At 34.4% G+C, this 25,636-nt stretch overlaps 1 protein-coding gene across 3 annotated transcripts in view; it reads right to left on the bottom strand.

Moving 5' to 3' along the window:
• Positions 1–1,286: 1,286 nt before the first annotated feature.
• Positions 1,287–25,636, bottom strand: part of LOC148943368 (glutamine synthetase-like) — an 82,237-nt gene continuing 57,887 nt past the window's right edge. For all 3 annotated transcript variants that reach the window (XM_089101563.1, XM_089101564.1, XM_089101566.1), the window contains 6 exons: positions 23,202–23,363; positions 21,305–21,450; positions 18,179–18,319; positions 16,510–16,697; positions 7,572–7,711; positions 1,287–1,603 (listed from right to left, as the gene is read on the bottom strand). In XM_089101563.1, the coding sequence (XP_088957689.1) occupies positions 1,455–1,603; positions 7,572–7,711; positions 16,510–16,697; positions 18,179–18,319; positions 21,305–21,450; positions 23,202–23,363 (926 nt within the window). In that variant the 3' untranslated portion in view covers positions 1,287–1,454. The remainder of the gene's footprint in view (positions 1,604–7,571; positions 7,712–16,509; positions 16,698–18,178; positions 18,320–21,304; positions 21,451–23,201; positions 23,364–25,636) is intronic.

A 25,636-nucleotide genomic window follows, 5' to 3' on the forward strand; every position in this document is an offset into this window, starting at 1 on the left:
GGTGAAAAAGATGAGTACTTCAACTTGTAAAATTGGTTTAAGAAGGACATTACGTAAAGAACTTGTTCTGAAAAGATATAAAGAAGCCTTTTGAAAAGTATTGCTTGATGTTGGGGTATTCAAAAAGTTGTAAAGTAAAGTTGTGGTGAAAAGGATGAGTACTTCAACTTGTAAAATGGGTTTAAGAGGGGTATTAAGAAAGGAACTTGTTCTAAAAAGATATAATAAAGCCTTTTGAAATGTGGGAGGCCCTTCTGTGTCTCAAGTGCACAAAAAAGTATTGAAAATTGGGGGGGGGGGGGTTCTTTGGGGCCCTTTGGGGGCCCGGGGGCTCTTTGGGGGCCTGAGGGACCATTTGGGGGCAAGGGGGCCCTTTGGGGGCCCAGGGGCCCTTTTGGGGGATGGGGCCCTTTGGGGTTTGGGGTAGGGGACCTCACAACACTGTTCAAATGGAGCTTGTGTATTTTAACGACCATGGAGTTTCACCCAAATCATATTCAAAAATGTCTCAAACTGTTTCGCCTAAATCATATTCTAAAATGTCTCAAACGGTTTCGCCCAAATAATCCCTAAACGTAATTTCAGCGCGTTCCTTTTGTTTTGGCATCCCTGCGCTGTCACATTTGAAATTCCCAGGAAAACTATTTCCTGCATTAATCTCTTCATCTCTAAGGTGTTCCTAGCTACCCTAATAAGGTTTTGAAAGAATATTAATTTTATCACTAAGCCTAATGAACAGAGAAGCCATATTTTAAAAATAGAATATTAATTTATCTCTGTCACTAAAGACCATTTATCCCTCAGACCTAAAGATCAAAGAAGCCATAATGTTTCTATATTCCCCTTTCGCGGATCAATAATTCTCCGCCGATTATGTAAATCAGTTTCTCAGAAATCTAGTTCCCCTCTTGTCCTAGTCGATTATGCAATCAAGTTCTCAGAAATCTGTCCCCCTTTGTGGATCAATAATCCTTGAATAAATTATAGCCTGTCAGCATTACACTCAATTATAGATGGCGGCAGTGGTGTCGTTTTGGAGTCGTAAGGGCTTTCCTACTCAGGCTCGTAGCTTTTAATGGGTAAGACTAAACTTAGTGAAACTTTTATATTTCAGCATAATCAAAATAATAATCCAGTTCTTTTGATATATATATTGGTGTCAAAATTCCGTTTTTTAGAGTTTCGGTTACTATTGAGCCGGGTCGCTCCTTACTTGCAGCTTGTTACCACGAACTGTTTGATAACCCTTATAAATTTGAAAGAAATGAACGCGTGGAAGTCGTAAAGAGAAGCACGAGTTTGTTATTTATTCATTTTTCAACTCATTAAAATAAAGAAAATGTACAGACAGCACAAGCAACAGAAATTGTTCTTGCTAAACAGAAACCTCGATAACTTCAACAGTGGCCAACAAACTATAGAGCCGAAGCTGAAGAAGATAATCCTCAAAATAGTCATTCGTCCAAACACACAGTGCGTACTAAAAGCTCTGTAACTCGATATGGATCAGCATTGGCAGCAGGACGTCTATCTTCAAAGTAGCCTTTTCGGTCTTCGGCGACGCTGCGTGGAATTCTAATGCTGCAACCCCTGTTTGCAACTCCTGTAAAATAATAAAGAAAATTATCTGTAGGGGTAATATAAAGTGAAGGTCATAAGTAACACCGACCCTGTTGATATGTTAGTCAAAGGGCCAAATAATAAATTTTAAAGATCTCCCCGTATATTTCTAGAAGAAATCTTATTTGAAATTTCCAATGTGACCTTTCTGTTTTAGCTGGCGTAAAGATTTTTTTATTTACAAAAAAAAACAATATAATTTTTGCTCTATAATCTTATTTTTATAAAAACTTTCTGCATTTATTACAAAAAAGAACGCTTACCTGCCAGATCATAGTTAACACAATCCACAGAAAAAAAGAAACAAAACTCAATTTCCAAGTAGATACTCAGGTAGTGGATGGGTTTGAATATCCCTAAGCCAGAAATGAATCTAGTCAATTTGGTATTACCACTTCCCAAGTCTTTCATCCTGACTTTTTTATTTACATTTTTCAGCCTCCCTCCCCCCTCCTTCGAACAAAGATTATTTACATACCATCATTTTCTCTACTTCGTCTTGTGGCTGATCAAATCTCATCTTAGATTGGATCAAATAAGTGTCAAACACCTGAGAATATCTTTATCTCTATTTCGTCCCTATATCACTTCTAGAGACTTTATCAGTCGACAGATTGATGATTTGTGATTAATTTTCGATTTTTGTTTCTCGAGTGAGGAGTACGGCTTTTCCGAAAAATCTTTGTCTCAAGTTCATTTGTAGGCTTGACCAACCGTGCAGACTTCCTTTGTTAAAAAAAAATCTTTAGATCTGGTGGCTTTTGATTTTTCAGTAAAGGAGGGCTATTTTGGCCCTATATCATATATAGACACTTTATCAGTTGACAAATTGATGATTTGTGACCATTTTTCGATTTTTGTTCCTCGAGTGAGGAGTACGGCTTTTCCGAAAAATCTTTGTCTCAACTTAATTTCTAGCTTGGCCAACCTTGCAGACTTCCTTTGTTGAAAAAATCTTAATATCTGGTGGCTTTTTATTTTTGGGTAAAGGAGGGCTATTTTGGCCCTGTATCATATCATATCTAGAGACTTTATCAGTTGACAAATTGATGATTTGTGACCATTTTTCGATTTTTGTTCCTCGAGTGAGGAGTACGGCTTTTACGAAAAATCTTTGTCTCAACTTCACTTCTAACTTGGCCAACCGTGCAGACTTCCTTTGTTAAAAAAAACTTTATATCTGATAGCTTTTGATTTTTGGGTAAAGGAGGGCAATTTTGGCCCTATATCATATCTATAGACTTATATATCAGTTGACATATTGATGATTTGTGACCATTTTAGACTTTTGTTTCTAGAGTTAGGAGTACGGTTTTTCAAAAAATCTTTGTCTTAACTTCATTTCTAGGCTTGGCCAACCGTCCACATTTCCTTTGTTAAGAAAAATCTTAATATCTGGTGGCTTTTTATTTTTGGGTAAAGGAGGGCTATTTTGGCCCTGTATCATATCATATCTAGAGACTTTATCAGTTGACAAATTGATGATTTGTGACTATTTTTCGATTTTTGTTCCTCGAGAGAGTACGGCTTTTCCAAAAAATCTTTGTCTCAACTTCATATCTACCTTGGCCAACCGTGCAGACTTTCTTTGTTAAAAAATCTTTAGATCTAGCGGCTTTTGATTTTTGGGTAAAGAAGGGTTCCTTCAAAACACCTTACCCATAGCAAGGCCATGTAAAATTTGTTTTCAGTAATTATTGAATTCCTATAATAGTGGGGATATATCCTCCCATAACGTTCTAAAGTACCACCAAGGAAGTTTGAAATGTTATGTCCTGAAACTGTGTCGCTTATTTATTATTAACCCACAGAGTAAATATTTGGATACACCCCATCTACTCTGAAGACTTCGATCTAAGAGAACATACGCTTGTTAGGTTATAGCCGCGATTCTCAACGTGTGGTGGAGCCCCTTGGGCGGCGCGAGGTAATATTTTGGTGAATCATGGGCAGGACCTGCACCCTTCTATTGACTGTACTTTAGAGTCTAAATTTTCAAAAAAAAACATTTTTCATGCGAATGACGTAACATTCATATGCATTTAAAGAGCAAAAATAATATATGATAGTATTTTAATGATGTCATACATTGAAAAAGTTGTATATTCAGAGATTATTCTTCATTACTACAAAATATGCCTTAAGGACAACCCAAAAAAGATACCGTACCAAATTAATGGTCTTTTAAATTTGCTTCAGATGAATGCATGTTAAATTTTGAATAACAAAATTTAAATGAAGAAAAGGGGCCTCAGTATTTTAGAAATGCCTAAGTGGGGCATGGTCCAAAATTGATTAGGAACCACTGGTTTATACTGACGATGATTTGGATCGTATTTCACAGCTTTAAACGACTGTTAGTCTCTTCATATTGTTAAAATCCCTTTATAAGTCATTAATATATTAGAGGTTCTTTAGTTTTAAATTATAAATTCGATTTTAAATTTATTTATAAATTTTAAATTGGGTTTCGGATAAATTAGAGGTTCTTCGGTTTTTCCATTATCTAGTTTCTAGATTTTTATTTTCTATGTAATTATTTTGTTTGTTCCCAAGTGAAAGTATTTCAGTTTTGGATATTTAACTTGAAAAATGTTATCTCAAAGTTTGCTTGAACAGGTAAGAGATCAAATCCACTGAGAGTTCAGTCATAGCAGAGGTTTCACCTCAGAATAAGATACTATAAGCTGGAAACTCGTAGATATTCTTATATTTGGCGTTCCAAAAGTCGTCCCAAAAGCTGTATAAAATTCACTGTCTATGTAGTAAGGTTTTGAAGGTCAAGGGTGCCAAATTGATTTTTGTCATTTTCTTGCTAGTCAGTTCATGTTGTTAAAATCCCCTTTCTAAGTGATTAATATATTAGAGGTTTTTCGGTTTTAAACTATAAATTCAGTTTTAAATTTAATTATAAATTTTAAATTCGGTTTCAGATAAATTAAAGGTTCTTCGGTTTTTTCCATTATCTAGTGTCTAGATTTTTATTTTCTATGAAATTATTTTATTTGTTCCCAAGTGACAGTATTTCAGTTTTGGATATTTAACTTGAAAAATGTTATCTCAAAGTTTGCTAGAACAGGTCAGAGACCAAATCCACTGAGAGTTCAGTCATAGCAGAGGTTTCGCCTCAGAATAAGATACTATAAGGTGGTCATTCGTATAATATTCATTTTTGGCGTTCCAAAAGTGGTACCAATAGCTGTATAAAATTCACGAGGGCGTTGAGGAGGGGACAGTCCCTTTCATGTACGGAAGAATTTCTATTCGTTTTAAGTTTTAATGTCGTTCCTTACTTTCAGTTAAAAATACTTCTTTTTTTAATTTAATTTCTGAACGTTTTTGAATTTTGAAGAAATTTTCAGGTAAGTATTGCGCATTTGAACCTGACAAAGCTATTTAAGTGTCCTTTGAAACTATGCTTTAATGTCCTTTTTGAACGACTATATAGAAGAGTTATATATTAAGAGTAATAAGAGCTCTCCGTTCTTGTTATTAAAAGCTTTGCAAGTACCTTCTCATCCTCCCACCTCGGGTCGTAAATTCCAGATTAACTACGGAATACATATCTACTAATCCTGTCGCCTCCGTCACTCGCCGTAAGCCTCGCTCTTTACACCTGCACGCCTCGTTCTTTACGCTAAAGTTTTTTATTGTTTCAAAAGATAAAGTTGTGAGACAGAGTCAAACTTTAGCGTAAAGAGTGGGGCGTTGAGGAGGGGGCAGTCCCTTTCATATACGGCACAATTTCTGTTCGTTTTAAGTTTTAATGTCATTCCTTAGTTTCAGTTAAAACTTCTTTTTTTACTTAATTTTTGAAAGTTTTTGAATTACTGCAGCTTTGACTTTGGCTCACCGTATGTGAATAATTAAAACGAAATTTACACATTAATTTTACTTTTTTTTTGGCTAAATGGCTTTTTCAAAATTTTGATCTGGTGTAAATTACGAATTAACTTACGTAACAATCTTCTATGCTCGTATATTTTTATAACGTATATTACGGGGTTCACCCCTAGTCAATACCTTACTCTTTACGCTAAAGTTCAAATTTTGTTCCAATTCTTTAAGAATAACTCCTTATTCCCAAAGGCCATTGATTAGAATAAATAGCTCTGCCGAAAGTACAAAAAAAAATTTAGTGTAAAGAGCGAGGTAATTACTATGGGGTAAACCCAGTTATATACCTAATAATCTTTGTTCATTTAAAGTTTTGATATTGTTCCTTAATTTCAATTGATTTTTCTTTATTTAATTTCTCATCTTTTTTTAAATAATGCTGGGAAACCCGGTGCCCCCTTCATACCAATGTACCTTCCCCCATGAAAAATTCCTCCATGGAAAGATCCTCCGACGTAACCTCCGACCCTCCCCCCAAATGAAAGAAAAAATCCCCACTGAAAACTTCTATATACTTCCCAATAACCAATACTATATGTAAACATTGGGCAAAGTTCATAGCTTGCAGACCTTTCCCCGGGGGCTCTGGGGGATTAAGTCATCCCCTAAGACATATTTATTGTACTTTTCGACCATGCTGAACAAAATGGCTATCTCAAAGTGTTGATTGGGTGACTTTTGGAAAAAAATGAGAGTGGGAGGGAGCCTAGTTGCCCTACATTTTTTGGTCACTTAAAAGGGGCACTAGAGCTTTTAATTTCCGTTCAAATGAGCCCTACTGAGATATTCTAGGACCACTGGGCAGATACGATCACCCATGGCAAATAAAAATAATAAAAATAAAGACGCAACCGCGATCTTTCTTCTGGCAAAAAATACAAAATTCCACATTTCTGCAGATAAGAGCTTGAAACTACTATAGTAGGGTTCTCTGATTCACTAAATCTGATGGTGTCATTTTCATTAAATTTCTACGACGTTTAGTGGCACTTTTCCCCCTTTTTCGGAAAATAAGAGAAATTTTCTCAGGCGCATAGCTATTGATGGGCAAGACTAAACTTGGTGAAAATTATATATCTGAAATTGGAATAAATATCTGATTCTTTTGATGTATCTATTGGTTTCAAAATTCCGTTTTTTAGAGTTTCGGTTACTATTGAGCCGGGTATATAGCCTATATATATAAATATATATATATATATATATATATATATATATATATATATATATATATATATATATATATATATATATATATATATATATATATAATATATATATATAATATATATATATATATATATATATATATAAATATATATATATATATATATATATATATATATATATATATATATATATATATATATATATATATATATATATATATATATATATATATATATGTATATATATATATTTACTTAATGGTTTATCCACTTATGTATAGGTAGACATGAATGTATGCTTAGGAAAGGTGGCAAGGAAAGTTGGCTACATAAAGAATAACCACGTGTCTCTTCTTCTAGAATTTTAAAATGTTCAAATCAAGAAATATATCTTAATACTGTATATGAAAAATAAAAATATAGTTCTTAAACAATCAGGAGAGAGTTCAAAAAGTAGATTTTATTTCAATCATTAAAATTATTTGAAATTTGAAATTACCTGTAATTTGAAATTACTGGTTTGAAATTTATCATACCAATCATCAGTGCCAAGTACCCCGTTCTTTTGGCGTATGCTCATTTGGTCGAAAGACAGAGTACTTAAGTGAACTTTAGCATGGATATAGTCAAATTGACTTTAGAAAAAAAAGTTTTAGTTGAGAAAAAAGACAGTTTTGTCAATTTTGTGTGCTAATTCTCATTTTCTGGTGAATTTAACAGTTGATAGTCAAAAAAGTTTTCCGGTGCTAAATCCCAAAAAGTGGATTTGATAGAATTGGTCTCTGGAACTGCCACTCCTATGAAATTAGTTCAGTTCAATACTAAGCGCTGACAGTTTTAATTTCTGGTGAACTGTAGAAGTGGGTAAAATCTGTTTGAACTCACCTGCTGAAAAATCATTGATGTTTGAAGTTTCAAGAGAGCCAATAAGTCTCCTTTCATTGTCCTTTCCTTCGCGGAGATCATATGCCTGTATGTGTTTTAAGTGACGCTTTGATAGCTTTTCAATTGCTTTTTCAATTTCTCTATAAAAGAAGATTTTAGTACATATTAAGCTTAAGGACAAAGAAGGTAGTTATGACGTAAACAACCCCCTAAGATGACTTAAGCTTCTAAGCTATACCCCAAGAAATACAAATTAAAGCCATATAGCAATGAACCTCATCGAATCTCTGTATATATGGTCACTGTCACGCAGGGTATCTAGTAAAATAAAAAAAAATCTAGTAAATTTAGAGGATCTAGTAAATTTCCCGAAATCTAGTAAAAAGTTATGATCTGTATTAAACAAATCTTTGATTATTTTCCATGAATTAAAGGGAAAAAACTAGGGTCTATTCATTATAACATCTGATTTCGATTATGTTAGATATTATGGCTACTATTGCTCTCATTTTTGCGATTTCGCGTCAACCCTAGGGCTTAAAAATCTTTACTTTTCTCTAGGCTTCTTCTTGATGCTCGCTTTGAAAGGCCAATTATTTAAAATCAGGACTGGTATGCCGGCTTAATTTGTTTTCAGAAAAATTTTCCTAGACTCTCATAACAGCTGCTACGTTTGTTAGTTAGCCTTGTCCCTTTTTAAAGACGCTGCTGGAAACGAACTTTTTCCATACTTGCCCAAGTTCTTTCTGGCTTTCTGCAGCTTACACCATTCAAGTGCTGAAGCAGAGAGACAGTATTTGAATTTGTCGGTCATCAAAATTAAAAATCGAAATAGTCTAAATGTCTCGAGTGTTTCGTCCCTGATGAAAACGAAGCAGCTTGTTCTCAAGTCGTCAAGTGGAGTACATGACTGGGTGATCCCCAGCGATTTGACTCGGGCTCTCAAGAAATGGAAACAAGTTGATCCCTTACGTCAGAATTCGACACTAGTGGATACTTTAAATTCGGATGAGGCCGAGGACGATTAAAGCCTTTTAAGTTCGACTTTTTTTAATTGTGACTACAAATTTTTCTTCTTTCTTTTCAATTTGTATGATTTGCCTGATCTGAAGAATATTGACACAATGTGATTTTTTTAAAACTAATTAGTGTATGTTTTCTTTTGTAAGTTTTCTTTTTCTTGGCAGCCCTATTCCAATTTGAGGTGTACTTTTTAATTTACATAATTTTGCAACTAAACCGGTAGCCAATTACGTCATTTCCGTTTTGAAGCGACACGGATCGTATTGGTTTTTGATTCCCTTGAGTACGAACGAGAGAGAATCCCGAAAAAATCAGTTCAAGAAAATCCTAAATTAATTGCTTTAAAATCTGTCAGAATTCTTTGTAAGCAGGTTATCTCTTATTTAAAGACCAGACCAATTAGTGTTTTAAAACTGGCAAATTTCCTCTTAAAAATGCAAAATTGAAGGGTTTAGATTTCAAACCTAAAAACAGAAACTGGGGGCAAATTTCAAAAGCCGTCACTTTTAAACACACTTCAGATTCTAAGCACTCCATCGTCTGAATTGCTTCGTGAATATGAGTTGTAGCTATTTTTCTTCGTTGATTGCTTTTTAATTTTTCAATTTTATGACCTGAAGACCATTGATAAATTTAAAGCCAGGCTTCATCAGCAGGCTTTCCAGAATCCAAGATTCCAGACTATTGTTTGACGTCTTGGATACACCGCATCTGGAACATGACGCCTATCCAGTCGTATATTCAAATAATCCAAAAAACGGATTTTTGAACTTATAGGTTGCCGGAATTTTCAATAATATTATGAAAACAAAAGAAAAAAAGACAAAAAACAAAAAAATTGAAAAAAAGATTGTGTAAGTCCTATTGATTATCCTCCTATAGTAAAAACCGGTGCTTGATGGTGTGCACGCGGAAATTTTTTTTTTGAGCATTTAGTAAAAACAGATGCGACTTAGTAAATTTTTCCTCTCAGATTTAGTAAATTCTGCCAGGCCAGGGTGGCAACCCTGCTGTCACACCTAAAGGGTATACCTGACATTTTTAAAATTCTGCAGTAATTGCCAAAGACCGAGAATATATGTATATATTGTCGCTGTCACGCCTAAAGGACATAGAGAGAGTGGCGAAATTCCCATAATATTATGACTGAGACCTCTAAATTTTTAGTCGTAAAATGAGCAACTAGCATTCCACATTTTTGTAGATAGGAGCTTGAAACCTCTACAGTAGGGTTCTCTGATACGCTGAATATGATGGTGTGATTTTCATTAAGGTTTTATAGTTTTTAGGGGGTCTTTCCCCCTTTTTCGAAAATCAGCCAAATTTTCTCAGGCGCGTAACTTTTGATAGGTAAGATTAAACTTGATGAAACTTATATATTTGAAATCAAAATTAAAATCTGATTCTTTTGATGTATCTATTGGTATCAAAATTCCGTTTTTTAGAGTTTCGGTTACCATTGAGCCTGGTCGCTCCTTACTTACAGTTCGTTACCACGAACTGTTTGAAAATGAGCAACTAGCATTCTATTTAAAAAACGATCAGAAATTAAATAAAAAAAACAAGTTTTTCGACTAAAAGTAAGGAGCAAGATTAAAACTTAAAACAAACAGAAATTATTATGTATGTGAGAGGGTTCGCCCCTCCTCAATACCTCGCTCTTTACGCTAAAGTATTTCTACTACTTTCAAAAGAGCTATTTATTCTAATAGAACGGCCTTTGTGATTCAGGGTCATTCTTATAGAATTGGAACAAAATTCGAACTTTAGCGTAAAGAGCGAGGCCTTGAAGAGGGGGCGAACCTCCTCATATACGTAATTATTTCTGTTCGTTTTAATTTTTAATATTACTCCTTACTTTCAGTTGAAAAACTTGTTTTTTTTTATTTACTCATTTAAATGAGTTAATCCCCAGTGACGCAAGCTACAAATACATGTAGTTGTGTTAAATCATGTTTCTGACAAAAAATTGAATTTAACTTGAAATATTCAGAATGATGACAAGATTTACTTTGTCTATGTTTGTTTGTCTTATCTATGATTCCAAAGTCATGGGATTATTGTTCTATGAAGTTTGAAATCTTATATACAATTAAATAAAAAACAAGTTTTTTTTTAACTGAAAGTAAGGAGTGACATTAAAATTTCGAACAGAAATTATTCAGTATATGAAAGGGTATGTCCCCTCCTCAGCGCCCTGCTCTTTACGCTAAAGTTTTTTATTGTTTTAAAAAATAAAGTTGTGAGACAGAGTCAAACTTTTGCGTAAAGAGCAAGGCGTTGAGGAGGGGACAGACCCTTTCATATACAGAATAATTTCTGTTTGGTTTAAGTTTTAATGTCGCTCCTTACTTTCAGTTAAGATTTTGTTTTTTTCATTTTTTTATATTCTGAACATTTTTGAATTAATGAAGCTTTGATTTTGGCTCACTGTACATGAATAATTAAAACGAAATTTGAATATTAATTTTCTTTTTTTTTTGGCTAAATTACTTTCTCAAAATTTTGTTCTGACGTAACTTACGAATTACCTTACGTAACAAACTTTTATATTCGTATGCTTTATTACGTATATAACGGAGTTCACCCTCTTGTCAATACTTCGCTCTTTACGCTAAAATTCAAATTTTGTTTGAATCACAAATCCCTGAATCACAAAGGCTGTTTAATTAGACTAGATAGCGCTTTTGAAAGTACTAAAAAAAACTTTAAGGTAAAGAGCGAAGTATTGACTAGGAGGCGAACCCCCTCATATACATAGTAATTTCTGTTTGTCTTAAGTTTTAATGTTGCTCCTTACTTTAAGTTGAAAAAAACTTTCAGTTGGGAAATCCGGCATCCCCTTCATAGAAATGTCCTTTTCCCCAAGGGAACATCCTCCATGGAAGGATCCTCCCTCGTAAGCCCATGCTCCGACCCCCCCACCACCAGAAAGAAATCCCTCCTGAAAACGTCTGGATACTTCCGAATAACCAATACTTTATGTAAACAATGGGCAAAGTTTATAACTTGCAGCTCTTCCCCTCGCAACTGTGGGGGATAAAGTCATCTTCAAAGACATATTTATTAGATTTTTGAATAGGATGAAGAAAATGGCTATCTCAAAATTTTAATTGGGTGACTTGGGGAACAAAATGAGCGTGGGAGGGGGCCAGGTGGCCCTCCAATTTTTTGGTTACTAAAAACGGGCACTACAGCTTTTAATTTCGAATGAGCCCTCTTACGATATTCTTGGACTACTGAATCGATGCGATCACCCCTGAAAAAAAAAAAAAAAACACATCCGTTATCTTCCTTCTGCCAAAAAAACAAAATTCCACACTTTTGTGGATAGAAGCTAGAAACTTTTGTAGTAGGATTCTCTTAAATGCTGAATCTGATGGTTTGATTTTTATTAAAGTTCTGTGACTTTTGCGGGTTGTTTTCCCTTTTTTTCGAAAATAAGGCAAATTTTCTCAGGCACGTAACTTTTGATGGGTAGGACTAAACTTGATGAAACTTTTACATTTGAAATTAGCATAAAAATATGATTCTTTTGATGTATCTGTTGGTATAAAAACTCTTTTTTTTAGAGTTTCAGTTACTATTGAGTCGGGTCGCTCCTTACTTGCAGTTACCACGAACTGTTTAATTGTGTACCTTCAAAGATGTTCCTCGAAGTAGAAAAAGAAAAAGCAGAAAGCAACAGATTTCGTTTTATGGTCTAAAAGATTTTAAAATCACAATGAAAGAATAATATTTATCATTTATTTACAATGTTCTTCTTATTGTTTATTTTACCTTGTTTATTTATTTATAGCTTTTTTACTTCTTATTGTTTATTTTTATTATTTTGTCTTTTCTATCATATTTTTTCTTCTTCTTCTTCTTCATTCTTACCAACTGTTTCCTAAATTTTCCAGATTGTAGCATAGCCTGTCTTTCAAAAAATCTTGGTACTTAAAAAACCCATATCAATAGGAAAAAATAAATCTTGGTTTCTGTATCAAACAGTTCGTGGTAACGAACTGTAAGTAAGGAGCGACCCGGCTCAATGGTAACCGAAACTCTAGAAAACGGGTTTTTGATACCAATAGATATATCAAAAGAATCAGATTTCAATGCTGATTTCAAATATATAACTTTCATCAAGTTTAGTGCTACCCATCAAAAGTTACGCGCCTGAGAAAATTTGGCTGATTTTCAAACAAAGGGAGAAAGACCCCCTAAAAGTTATAGAACCTTAATGAAAATCACACCATAATATTCAGCGTATTAGAGAACCCTACTGTAGAGGTTTCAAGCTCCTATCTACAAAAATGTGGAATTTTACATTTTTTGCCAGAAGAAAGATCATAGATGCATGTTTACTTGTTTGTTTGTTTTTTTTTTTTTTCCCAGGGGTGATAGTATGGACGCAGTGGTCCTAGAATATCGCGGGAGGGCCCATTTGAACGGACATTAAAAGTTCTAGTGCCTTTTATAAGTGACCAAAAAAATGGAGGGCAACTAGGCCCCCTCCCACCCTCATTTTTTTCCCAAAGTCACCCGATCAAAATTTTGAGGTAGCCATTTTGTTCAGCATGGTCGAAAATATGATAAATATGTCTTTTAGTATGAATTAATACCCCTAAGTGCCCAGTGGGAGGGATAAATGTTTTTAAATTTACCAACTTTTAACATTTAGTATTGTTTTTTGGTAAATTTACAGATTTTTTCAGGTGTTTTGTTTTCGGGTTGTGGGTGGTCAGGGTGGGTCAGTGGTTATTTTGGAGGATCTGTTCATGAAGGAAGTTTTCATGGGGAAAGGGAAATTGCCATGAAGGGGGCGCCAGACTTGCCAGCATTATTTATTGGCTATTGGGAAGTATACAACCATTTTCAGGAAGGATTTTTTCTGGAGGGGGGGCTAGAGGAGGGGATTACTCAGGAGAATCTTGCCGTGGAGGATGTTTCGTTGGGGTAAGGGAAATTTCTATGAAGGGGGCGCCGAATTTCCAAGCATTATTTAAAAAACGAGCAGAAATTAAATAAAAAAACAAGTTTTTTCAACTGAAATGTAAGAAGTAATATTAGAACTTAAAACCAACAGAAATTATAACGTATGTGAGGGGGTTCTCCCCCATGTCAATACCTCGCTCTTTACGCTACAGTTTTTTTTAGTGCTTTCAAAAGAGCTATCTATTCTAATTAAACGGCCTTTGTGATTCAGGGGTATGTGAATTAAATTTTTTTTTAACTTTTAACTTAAAGAGCGTGGAATTGACTAAGGGGAGAACCCCCTCATATGCGTAATAACATAGACGTAATAAAAAAAAAACTATAAAAAAACAGGCGATACGGCTCAATAGTAATCGAAACTTTTAAAAACGGAATTTTGATGTCAATAAATGTATCAAAAGAATGTGTTTATAATGCTGATTCTAAATATATAAATTTTATTAAGTTTAGTATTACTCATCAAAGGCTACGAGCCTGAGAAAATTTACTCGATTTTTTAAAAAGGGGCCCCTACAAGTGAAAGAATTTTAATGAAAATCACACCGTCAGATTCAGCGTATTAGAAAACCCTATTACATAGGTTTCAAGCTCATATCTGCAAAAATCTGCAACTTTGTATTTTTTGCCAGAAGAAAAATATACGAATATAGAAGTTAGTTACGTAAGTTAATTTGTAAAGACATTTATTTAGCAAAAGAAAAGTAAAATTTTTATGCAAATAAAAGCTGCATTAAGTAAAAAACGATCAGAAATTAAATAAAAAAAACAAGTTTTTTAAACTGAAAGTAAGGAGCGACGATAAAACATAACCCGCACAGAAAGTAGGCCGTAGATGAAAGGGCCTGGCCCCTCCTCAACGCCTCGCTCTTTACGATAAAGTTTTACTCTGTCTCACAACTTTACTTTTTAAAAAAATAAAAAACTTTAGAATAAAGAGTAAGGCGTTGAGGAGGGAACATCCCCTTTCATATACGGAATAATTACATTTCAACTGAAATGTAAGAAGGAATATTAGAAATTAAAAAGAACAGAAATTATAACGTATGTGAGGGGGTTCTCCCCCAAGTCAATACCTCGCTCTTTACGCTTCAGTTTTTTTTAGTGCTGTCAAAAGAGCTATCTATTCTAATTAAACGGCCTTTGTGATTCAAGGGGGTTTGGGGCTGTACCCGCCTCAAAGCCTTGCTCTTTAAGCTAAAGTTTGACTCTGTCTCACAAATTAATTTTTTAAAACAAAAAAAAATTTTAGCGTAAAGAGCGAGGCGTTGAGGAGGGGACAGCCCCTTTCATATACGGAATAATTACATTTCAACTGAAATGTAAGAAGGAATATTAGAAGTTAAAACGAACAGAAATTATAACGTATGTGAGGGGGTTCTCCCTCAAGTCAATACCTCGCTCTTCACGCTACAGTTTTTTTAGTGCTTTCAAAAGAGCTATCTATTCTAATTAAACGGCCTTTGTGATTCAGGGGTTTGTGAATCAAAGGTTTTTTTTAACTTTTAACGTAAAGAGCGTGGTATTGACTAAGGGGAGAACCCCCTCATATACGTAATAACATATACGTAAAAAAAAACAATAAAAAAACAAGCGATACGGCTCAATAGTAATCGAAATTTTTAAAAACGGAAGTTTGATGTCAATAAATGTATCAAAAGAATGTGTTTATAATGCTGATCCTAAATATATAAATTTTATTAAGTTTAGTATTACTCATCAAAGGCTACTAGCCTGAGAAAATTTACTCGATTTTTAAAGAGGGGGAAACATCCCCTACAAGTGAAAGAATTTTAATGAAAATCACACCGTCAGATTCAGCGTATCAGAAAACCCTATTACATAGGTTTCAAGCTCATATCTGCAAAAATCTGCAACTTTGTATTTTTTGCCAGAAGAAAAATATACGAATATAGAAGTTAGTTACGAAAGTTAATTTGTAAAGACATCCATTTAGCAAAAGAAAAGTAAAATTTTTATGCAAATAAAAGCTGCATTAACTAAAAAACGATCAGAAATTAAATAAAAAAAACAAGTTTTTTAACTGAAAGTAGGGAGCGACATTAAAACTTAAAACGAACAGAAATTATTCCGTATATAAAAGGGGCTGTCCCCTCCTCAACGCTTTGCTCTTTACACTAAAGTTTGACTCGGTCTCATAATTTATTTTTGAAACAATAAACAACTTTAGCGTAAAGAGCGAGGCGTTGAGGAGAGGACAGCCCCTTTCATATACAGAATAATTTCTGTTCGTTTTAAGTTTTAATGTCGCTCCTTACTTTCAGTTTAAAAAACTTGTTTTTTCTATTTAATACTTTTTAAAGACAAAAAAACTTTATAACCTGTTTTGCCTTTCGTCTCTGCATCCTGTGTTTTCCTGACAGGCGCAATACGACAGAAGCATTAAATTTAAGGAAAAATACGTCGGTTATTTTGCATTAGTCACGATCCAATAATAAAACTACTAAAGTTGAAGAAAAGGAGGAAGGCAATGACAATTAAAAACAAGACAAAAAAGTAAAAAACAAATAAACCTCCAGAAAAAAACAAAAAAACATTAAACTGTGTCCAGGCGCTTTTTTGACAGACATGTTAAAATCTTAAAAGGAGCTTTCAAATAAAAATCATGCTAAGATTTAGAAAAATGGAAGCAGGTTCATTTATCATTTAAACAGTGCACAAAATGCAGTTAATAAAGTTATAAATCCAGAGCTTACGTTCTAAAAAATAATCACTTTCTATTTTGGTTTTTGTAGATCTGAATTCCATTTTGGACCGGCTAGTGCTAAGTCATGTACTATGGCTGAGCTGAAGTCACTTGTCCTAATGGAAAATTTCCCAAACACCCACTACTTGAGAACAACTTTAGTCAACATAGTAGTACAAACATCAGTTCCAATGCCTTGCAATTTTAAGCAAAATAGTAAAAAAAACTCACATAATACCATTATCTTCTCTCATAGCTTGTGTTGAAAAATTAGTGTGAAGTGCTGACCCATTCCACTGACCGGTCATAGGCTTACAGTCAAGAGATACATTAACTCCAAAGTCTTCAGCAACACGATGCAAAATATACCTGGAGACCCACAGATCATCAGCCATGGTGATTCCTTCGCATGGACCGACCTTAAGAGGGGAAGGGCTTATTGGATAAACAGCGAAATATCTATAACAGTACCGTAGTTGCCCCTCAAGTTGGCTAGTTGCCCTCCAGCCTTTTTGTTACTAAAACGGAGTTTTAATATCTGTTTAAATGAGCCCTCTCCCGATGTTCTAAGACCATTGGTTCGACACGAGTCACCCATGGGAAAAACAAACAAACAAAAAATAAATAAACATACATCCGTTATCTTTCTTCTGGCAAAAAACACTTCCACATTTTTGTAGATAGGAGCTTGAAATCTGTACAATAGGATCCTCTATTACGGTAAATCTGACGGATTTTTGTTAAGGTTAATCGAATTTTAGGGGTGTCCCCTCTTTTTTAAAATCAGACAAATTTTCTCTGGCTCATAGCCTTTGATTGGCAACACTAAACTGAACGAACCTTATATATTTGGAATAAGCATAATAAGCCGATTTTTGATATATCGATTGATATCAAAATTCTGTTTTTTTAGTTTCGGTTACTATTGAGCCTTGTCGCCACTTACTTACCATTCTCTACCACGAAATGTTTTTTTTTTTAACAAAGAACAGAAATTAAATATTTCTTTTCTTAAATGAAAGTAAACAGTGACATTGAAACCAAAAAATCATAAATAATCTTGCATATGCAAGGGACCACCTCTCGCTCAGGCATCCACTCTCTGTGCAAAAGTTTGACGTTTTTCTACCAGCGTATGAAGAACAAATATTCTAATAGAAGAATGGCGTGAGAAAAGTTTGTTTATTAGTTCACATTTTCTTGAGAATTAATGAGTAACTAAAGCAGCTGCAAATACCAATTGACTATATTCTTAGCACTTTCAAAGGCCTTAAGTTAGCTCCTGTTGACTTAAGTCCTGTTGACAAAATTGTGAACTAAAGTCCTGTAGGACTTTAGTCCAACAGGACTAAAGTCCTGTTGACAAAATCTCTCATCCAAGAAATTTTCAGTTGAATAATCTATAGCTTGTGCAAAATATGAATGATTCGGTATATCTTTTTTTTTTGTCTGCGAAAATTATATTAGATCGTTAGACTGATCAGATATTTTGGGGATGTGGAAACACCGTACCCAGCTTTAAACCGAAGAAAACGATGTACATTAAGCGTAATAACCTCTTAATGTTAATATTACTTAACAGAATAAATGTATTTTATTCAAGTTATGTCTAAATCACAGTTTATATAATTATCGTATAGATAATTCTATAAACTGTGGTCTAAATGATGATTTGGTTTTTGACACATAGAGGAAGATAATATTTCATAAGAGCAACATAAAACATATTTGATAAAACTATATTATTAAGAAGCTTAATACAATGGTACATAATTGATACAATTTTTAAATAAATTAGATAACATGAATGGATTTATGTTAACGCCAACAATAAATTTAGCAGTTAACGAAACACATCTGCTACAAAGAGCAGAGAAAAACATAAACTCCGAAGATTTACCTGATATTCCCATTGACTTGCCATAACTTCAGCATTGGTTCCGCAGATTTGGATACCAGCATACAGGCATGCTCGATAATGGGCTTCAACAATGTCTCTGCCAAAGACCTTGTTTGCACCAACACCACAATAGTATGGACCCTAAAAAGTAAAATCATTTGCACTATATACAGGGGCAAATCTCTAGCATTTTAATTTGGAGGGGGGCAGAGGCTTCCAAATCTGGATAGTCAAGGGGAATGGGATAAATTTTCTGCGCATTATTGGGGGGAACTGCCCCTTCGCCCCCTCCCAACGATGCCCCTGAATATATGTGCACTGTATGCATTGTATGTACCAAATGGAGAAAAGTAGTTTAATTTAAGATTGAAGTAATTACAAAAGAAAACTGATTGGGGATTTAAAAGGAGCTCGAAAACTCTCAAAAAAAATTTGTGAAAAAAACAAACCTACCATTGATTTTACTATTTGAGAAAACCATTCTCTGGAAGTTTTCACCTCTCCACGTTAAAAATAAAAAAAAATTCAAAATTGAAAAATTGAAAAGCTTGGGTAGCGCTGAAATGCAAGGAAAGGCTTCTTTTTTTTCTTCTTTTTTTAACCAGGGTCAGAATATGACTAGAAAATATTAGAAAATAGTTAAGAGCTTAATCTTGAAACTAATGCTTAAGGATAAGAATTTAGGGACCTCCTGCCCCTGAATTATATTTATGAATTCTTTTTGACTTGTTAATGATCAAACTCCTTATAGAAATAATCCCCGTAAAGTGCACAGGGGTGGAGTTGGAAGAAGGTTGGGCTGAACTGGGGTTGAGTTCAATGGAGGTTAAGTTGTAAGGAAGTTGACTTGAATAAAGTTGAGTTAAGCAGAGGTTGAGGTAAACAAGGATTCAGTTATAAAAAGGTTCAGTTGAACGGGGCTCAATTAAACAGTGGTTTAGTTACATGGACATCGAACACGTCATTCTTCTTTTTCTACAATTTTAAAAGAAATTTACTTAAAAACTTTGAATGGTGTGCGTGTAAATGAACTCCCATTTAACTGAACATGGCTCGACTGAACCCATTCAACTCAACCCTTGTTCAGCTGAACCCTCGTTCGACTGAAATCCATGTTTTGTACAACCCCTGTTCAACATTACCCCAATGCAGCCCAACCTACGTTTAGCGAAACCCACATTTAAGTCAATTTAACTCCCTTGTAACAAAACGTTCATTTAATTCCACTCCATTTAACTCAACCCCCCTGCAACTCAGCCCCCGTTTAACTTAATCCCATCTAATTCAATTGTAATAATCGGATGTCAAAGGCCTGTTAGCCTAAATTATGTTTAATAGTGTTTAATGACTTAGAAAAATATGCTTTAAAATATTTGCAGAACAATATAGCGATATCTACACATATTGCAGAAATTCTATTCAGACAAATATTACCTGACTTCAGAGGCCAGATGGGTTTGTTTATTTTTGTGAGAAAGCATGTGGTAACCTTGGTTCTTTCGAAGTCTTTAAATGCGCGAAAGAGGGGAATTTCGGAAGATTATTTCTGCTTGGCTTTTGGGTGACAATGGGCAACAGAAAAATGTAAGTGGAGGTTAGTTTATTCTATAATGTTTTAATTCAAACTATTCTATAATTTTTATGAGGTTGCTCAAGATGCAACTTCACTTAGTTATTCTTGTAGCATAGTGCAGCTTATTAACAATTAACCAAAATTAATTTTCGATATTTTATCTTCAGAAGCATATCTTATCTTAAGAAGCATAAATTTTTAGCTTCTTTGATTGACAATCCACTGTTTTGATTATTGGTTAAATAAAGCTCCTAAAATTTAGCTCAGAAGTTCTCAAACTTATTTAGACACTTTACCCTTTTTTACCCACAAAATATTTTAGGTACCCCTTCTCAGTTACCAGTACCAAGTAAACTATAGCTAAAATATAAACAAAATTATGAGTCATAGAGTTAGTGGGTTTTTTTTTTTGCTGGCCGGCCGCGTACCCCCCAAAAATTTTTGCGTACCCCCAAGCGGTACACGTACCACAGTTTGAGAACCACTGATTTAGCTTATCAATAAACCTTCTATTCTTTTCTTTAAAATACCAAAGCAATAGGTTTTATAATAGTATTGGATTTGGTGCCTTAGACTAACATGTACAGGCTCCATCAAATTCAATCATATTGAAATTAACATCCATGCAACTCTACCACCCGTTTATCTCAGCCCTAGGTTAGGCAATTCTGCCTAACTTAAGGGTTGATCTGTACGGTGGCGAGTTAAACAGGGATTAAATTGTATGAAGACTGATTTAAATAGGTTTGAGTTTAACGAGGATTGAGTTGGGGAGGGACTCAATGTTTAAGATTAATGTGTTGATTTGTACGGGGTTCAATAAAACAAAGATTCAGTTTCACAGGAACTGTTTCCAATAAAGATATTGAATGGCAGTTCAAACGTATAGAGGTTATACATCTAGAATGACACTAACGATTGGATCAAATGTATGGCACTTGAATGCACTGTGCTAAGGGTTTAAAGATATCACAAGTTCAATGACTTGATGATCTGTGAATTGACTGGTTCACGTTTCATTTTGTTCACATTTCTTTCTGTTGATTTTGTGAAGCCACTTTACTCATTAAGGTCACAAGTGGCATGCTTGATTCATACTGCAGATCTGAAAAGATAAAGCAAAAAGAGAGTGACATAACTAGAACAGATCTAGAATTTTTTAGAATTGTTTTAACACCCTAAAGCTGTAATTGGCGAGACATCACCGTTTTAAGCCGTTTTAACCATAAACAAGAACACCAGTTTTATGCATGCTCAAGTTGGATCAAGCCCAAGAAAGCTTTCTATTTTCTAATATGTGGCAATGTTATAGCCATAAACCGATACCTGAAAACTATTAGGCTTAGGTGCGAAAGCAGCAATCGGATCAGCAATGCAGCAATCACCTGGTGTTGTAGGGTTTTTGTGAAATTTGTGGAAAATGCAAGACACGGACAAATTATGTTAAAACTATGAGAGTGTAATGGGAATAAATATCAAAATGTAACATTTTACAATTTAAATGGGGTTTAAGTAGCCACATTACTAATAAATCAGTCAAAAATATAATTTACTTGTGGACCAGGAAAGCCATTTTTGGGCCAGCCGAATGGATAATTGTCTTGATCTAAAATAGTATACTCTTGTTCGATGCCAAACCATGGGTGTTGATCTGCGGCCTTCTGCATTGCTTCTAAACAGGATTGTCTATGGCTTGTCTCTGAAATTATTTTGTTTAATTTGTGTTTAAAACAAACCAAAATAAATATAAACCGCTTAATCTGACTAATCTGACTTAATCTGACTAATCTGACTTAATCTGACTAAGCTGGAATTGTGTGTCTTTTGTCGAGACATCTGTTTCTACAGATACATTACACAGACCAAATTCACCACTTTTTCTCAGATTTCTTTTGGATCTCGTTTGGTGTGTTTACACCACAGTTCATATAATTATCCAGTAAGCTTATCGCAGATCATTTCTGGTCTTCGTTCTCGGTGCGAACAAAAAGCTCCTCCCACTTCTTTCTGCATTAGCGGGTTAGTCTGTTTCCGATCGTTTCGCGTGAAGTGCATTATTCGTAATAGCGGGTTTCCACTTGTTTCCGATTGTTTCACGCCTGACTTGTCTACCCGTGAAAAGATCTGACGCCGCTTATGTTTCTACGTTCTCTGGAGCACTCGCACCCCGGTCCGGGTTTTTTATAATGGGTGAGATAGGGAATGATCATACTGGATAATTCTATGAACTGTGGTATACACAAAAGTTTTAGCATTTCTTGTAAGCATATTGAATGTTGACTTGTCTTAAGAGCCATATATTTTGTTTTCTTTTTATCAAGTTCACCACAACTTTTTAGTAACCGAGTCCGTTGATTTTTGAATTAAAATCAAATTGGTGGACTGTGATGTAAAAATTTAAGAGCCGTGGTTAATTGGAGAAAAAGCTGACACAGTCTGAGTGAGAGGCATTAAAAGTGAGAATCAATTAATAAATAAACATAATTAATGTAAATTTCTAATTCACTATCCTCTGACACGACGCTATTCAAATAAATAATGAATAACATAGTTGGAAGTTAAAGGCTACAAACCCTAAAGAAATAAATAAAAATTACCTCTGTGATACAGTAAAGACTTCTTAATTGAGGAAGGACTTGCAATTTATTTGAGGAAGGACAAGAAAATCAATACCCACGCAAGTGCATAGGAGTGGAGTCGGGTCGAGACACCTTTTCCAAAATAACATGATTTTAATTTTGAACACCTATTTTTTGAACGTCCTCTCCCTAAATTCATTCAGGTAAATTGCTTAACAGATGTATACAGTCTATCGTTTTAGTTCTCACAGTACGTTGCTGTCTGAAATTCGTTTTTCTTTTCGTGGTTCCAGTTTTTTCCGACTAATCGGTGTGAAATCACTGTCCAACATTTTTTACCTGCACACTCCATGAGAATATCGATTTTGTGCTCATTGTCGATTGAGCACAATGAGCACCCTCATTCTCCCAAAGTTTTATAAGTAGTATTGCACAATCTTCAAAGCTTATAAACAAGTATTTATCTCGAAAACGTTGGTAATAACACTAGAATTAATATGATTATTAGTTTTACATTCACAAACAACCTGAGCGATTGTTTACATTCTTCGTCATTTAATGATGTTTTTCCTTTATTGATCCCGACTTCAAGAGCTATTCTTCATGTAAAGCACAAGATAATATTTTTATGAATTTTTACTCCTCTAATATGTGCCAACAGATAAAAATGCCGATTGAAACTAATTGTGGTGGCTGGGTGAGGAAAAACTCATTGAAGTTTATAATTCTGCTGTGTTAGTTAGAATTCAAGAAATAATAATAGGTTATTCGTGGAAACATTAAAAAAATGTCACCTAACAAACGCAACCTAAAAAATGAAATACATCAATAATCTAAAATAAAAGACGATTTATTTCAAAATATTGCCTACCTGTAGGTTTTTTGTTATATTTGTATGTCTCACACAGGACGATTTTGTTTGCGCCTTTGTTAAAAGGATCCTGATACATTGCACGGGGGTATAAGTATACATCCGAGTTGCTTCCTTCAGCTTGGTAAGTCGAACTGCCATCAAATATCCAAATTGGTAGCTCTAAATATAGACATAAAAATAAGCATCTGTATATTTGAGAGGAGATACAATAGATACTGAATGTTATGAATAGGGTTTTTGAACATCCTCTACCAATAACGTGCATGTAACATCTTTTCCCGAACAAAAGCAGGTAAGGATGGTACCCCTAAGTCATAATTGAACAGGTACTTACGCCAAATACTGATATTACAGGGGTCAAGGCCGGAAAAAGGGCGATTGGAACGATTTGGCTCGCCCGAACTCCGGGTTTGAAAGGGCCTCACGCTGCCATCAAAATCAACAATGGTAATCTCGAAATCGTGACGTATTTTTAACAGTTCCAGTAAGCGCCGGTTCTGGGAAGAGACCATTTTCTAGACTGAAACTAATAAAAAAAAAAAACTATATGATATCAACAATTAATTAAGATAGAATAAATATTTTAGCAATCATGTTGACTTAATGTGAAGACACACGGAAAATGGATTTGAAAAGACTATTTCAAAAGTATTTGCAGAAAAAAAATTTAGAAATATGTAAATTCATGTGCCCATATTCGGTAAAGTAAATTTGAAAAGGCATTTTTAGCAGTTTCATAATACCTTTGTTCCCTTTTTAATTTTACGAGTTTTTCTTCTTTTTGACAATTCGGTGATTCGGTATTGACCTTTTAATCTTTGAGTTTTCATTGTTTTTGACATTTTTATTTATTTGACATTGACCCTTTTATTATTTTTCTTGTTGTTGTTTGTTTTTGGCTTTTCTTTGTTTTATTGACGCTAAAGTGCGAATTCGGCCCATTTGGGCTTGTGATAGCCGTTTCCCCTGCAATAAATCTGATCTTATATTACTTAGGGGACACAAACTTAAATTAACGTAAGCACAAAATTAATGTAAAAAAGAACAAAAGAGGACAAAAACTTAAGCTCAAAATTAACAAACTGGACCATTAAATGAGACGACCTGAGAAATGTAAATGTACGGGTGATAATCAACAACCCAGACCATCAAAATTGACATGACCATTCCAAGCAAATAAGACAAAAGGCACTGAAAAAATGTCTGAAGCAATGATAAACAAAATAAAGATCAAAGAGATATGTAATTAAAATATTAGCGACACCGACAGTTAGAACAAGTCAAAAACGAAACTGAAGAGTATAGAAATATGCAGTTAAAAAATAAGTGGCAGCTAGAATCATAACGACTCAAAAACGAAAGTGAAGAAAAAAAATATGCGGCTACAAGACATGCGACAGTGTGGATCAGAACGAATCAAAATGAAAATGAAGAACAGAGAAATGTGTGGTTAGAAGATATACGACCACGAGAACACAGAAATATACAGTTAGAAGATAATCAGCAGTGATTATTACGATCACCAGCAGTTATAATAAATTACCCATGTTTAAAATGACGTACAAAGACGTACAGTGTTCTCATACGCACTAAATCAAATATAAAGAGTTTCAAAAATGACAGCAAAGAAGAACGAACTGTCCTGTCAAAGGAGTTTAAGAATCAGACTGAGTTATAAGTGAAAGTGCGGAAGAAAAAGAGGTACTTATGTACATAATGGTACTCACTCGAGAACAAACCGGTTTTATCTGTCTGTACTAAGAGACAATTAGCTTACGCTAGGTAGAAAACAGGTGACGGGTGACAGAATACATTGGACTTATATAATTTGGGCTATATTTTCACATTAGGGGGATGGGGATAAAGTATTTGGACATCGTGAAGTTAGAAAACAATTCCTACTTCATACTATGCAGAATAATTTTAGCTATAACATTTTGCATGCAGACCCGCTATGCCTTACCCCTCCCCCTCCTTCTAATGTGCAAACACATACACCAAATTTGTTTCTAAAGTATTATATTTTCATCATATTTTGGTATATTTCCTTAGAATTGACCTAACTTTACTTCTCGAGTGTGTACCATTATGTATGCAAGTACCGAAAAAAGTATTATGTTAGAAGAACAATGCTATCACAATCTGCGATGCCAGCAAATTTTGGCATGAAACCCAGCACAAACTTACAAAGATGCCATAAACTGCGCAATTGTTATTTGCAAGTCATTGGGACTTTGTGTGTATCCAGAGAGTCCCAAATCTGTATGTATTCACTGTGCAGTCCTCCATTATCCCCCAGGAAAATTAGCCAACGAAGATGATTTACTTGGGGGCTGCTGCCTATTTGGTCGAATTGCATTCTTGCATCAACAATTTCCAAATGAATTTGTCTGACCTGTTATAGGACATCACATGCTCTCTAAAAAATTTCC

This window comes from Artemia sp. Qi Xiang Cuo, chromosome 15 (assembly GCF_049724085.1).
Source record: "Artemia sp. Qi Xiang Cuo chromosome 15, ASM4972408v1, whole genome shotgun sequence".
NCBI classification, from domain to species: domain Eukaryota; kingdom Metazoa; phylum Arthropoda; class Branchiopoda; order Anostraca; family Artemiidae; genus Artemia; species Artemia sp. Qi Xiang Cuo.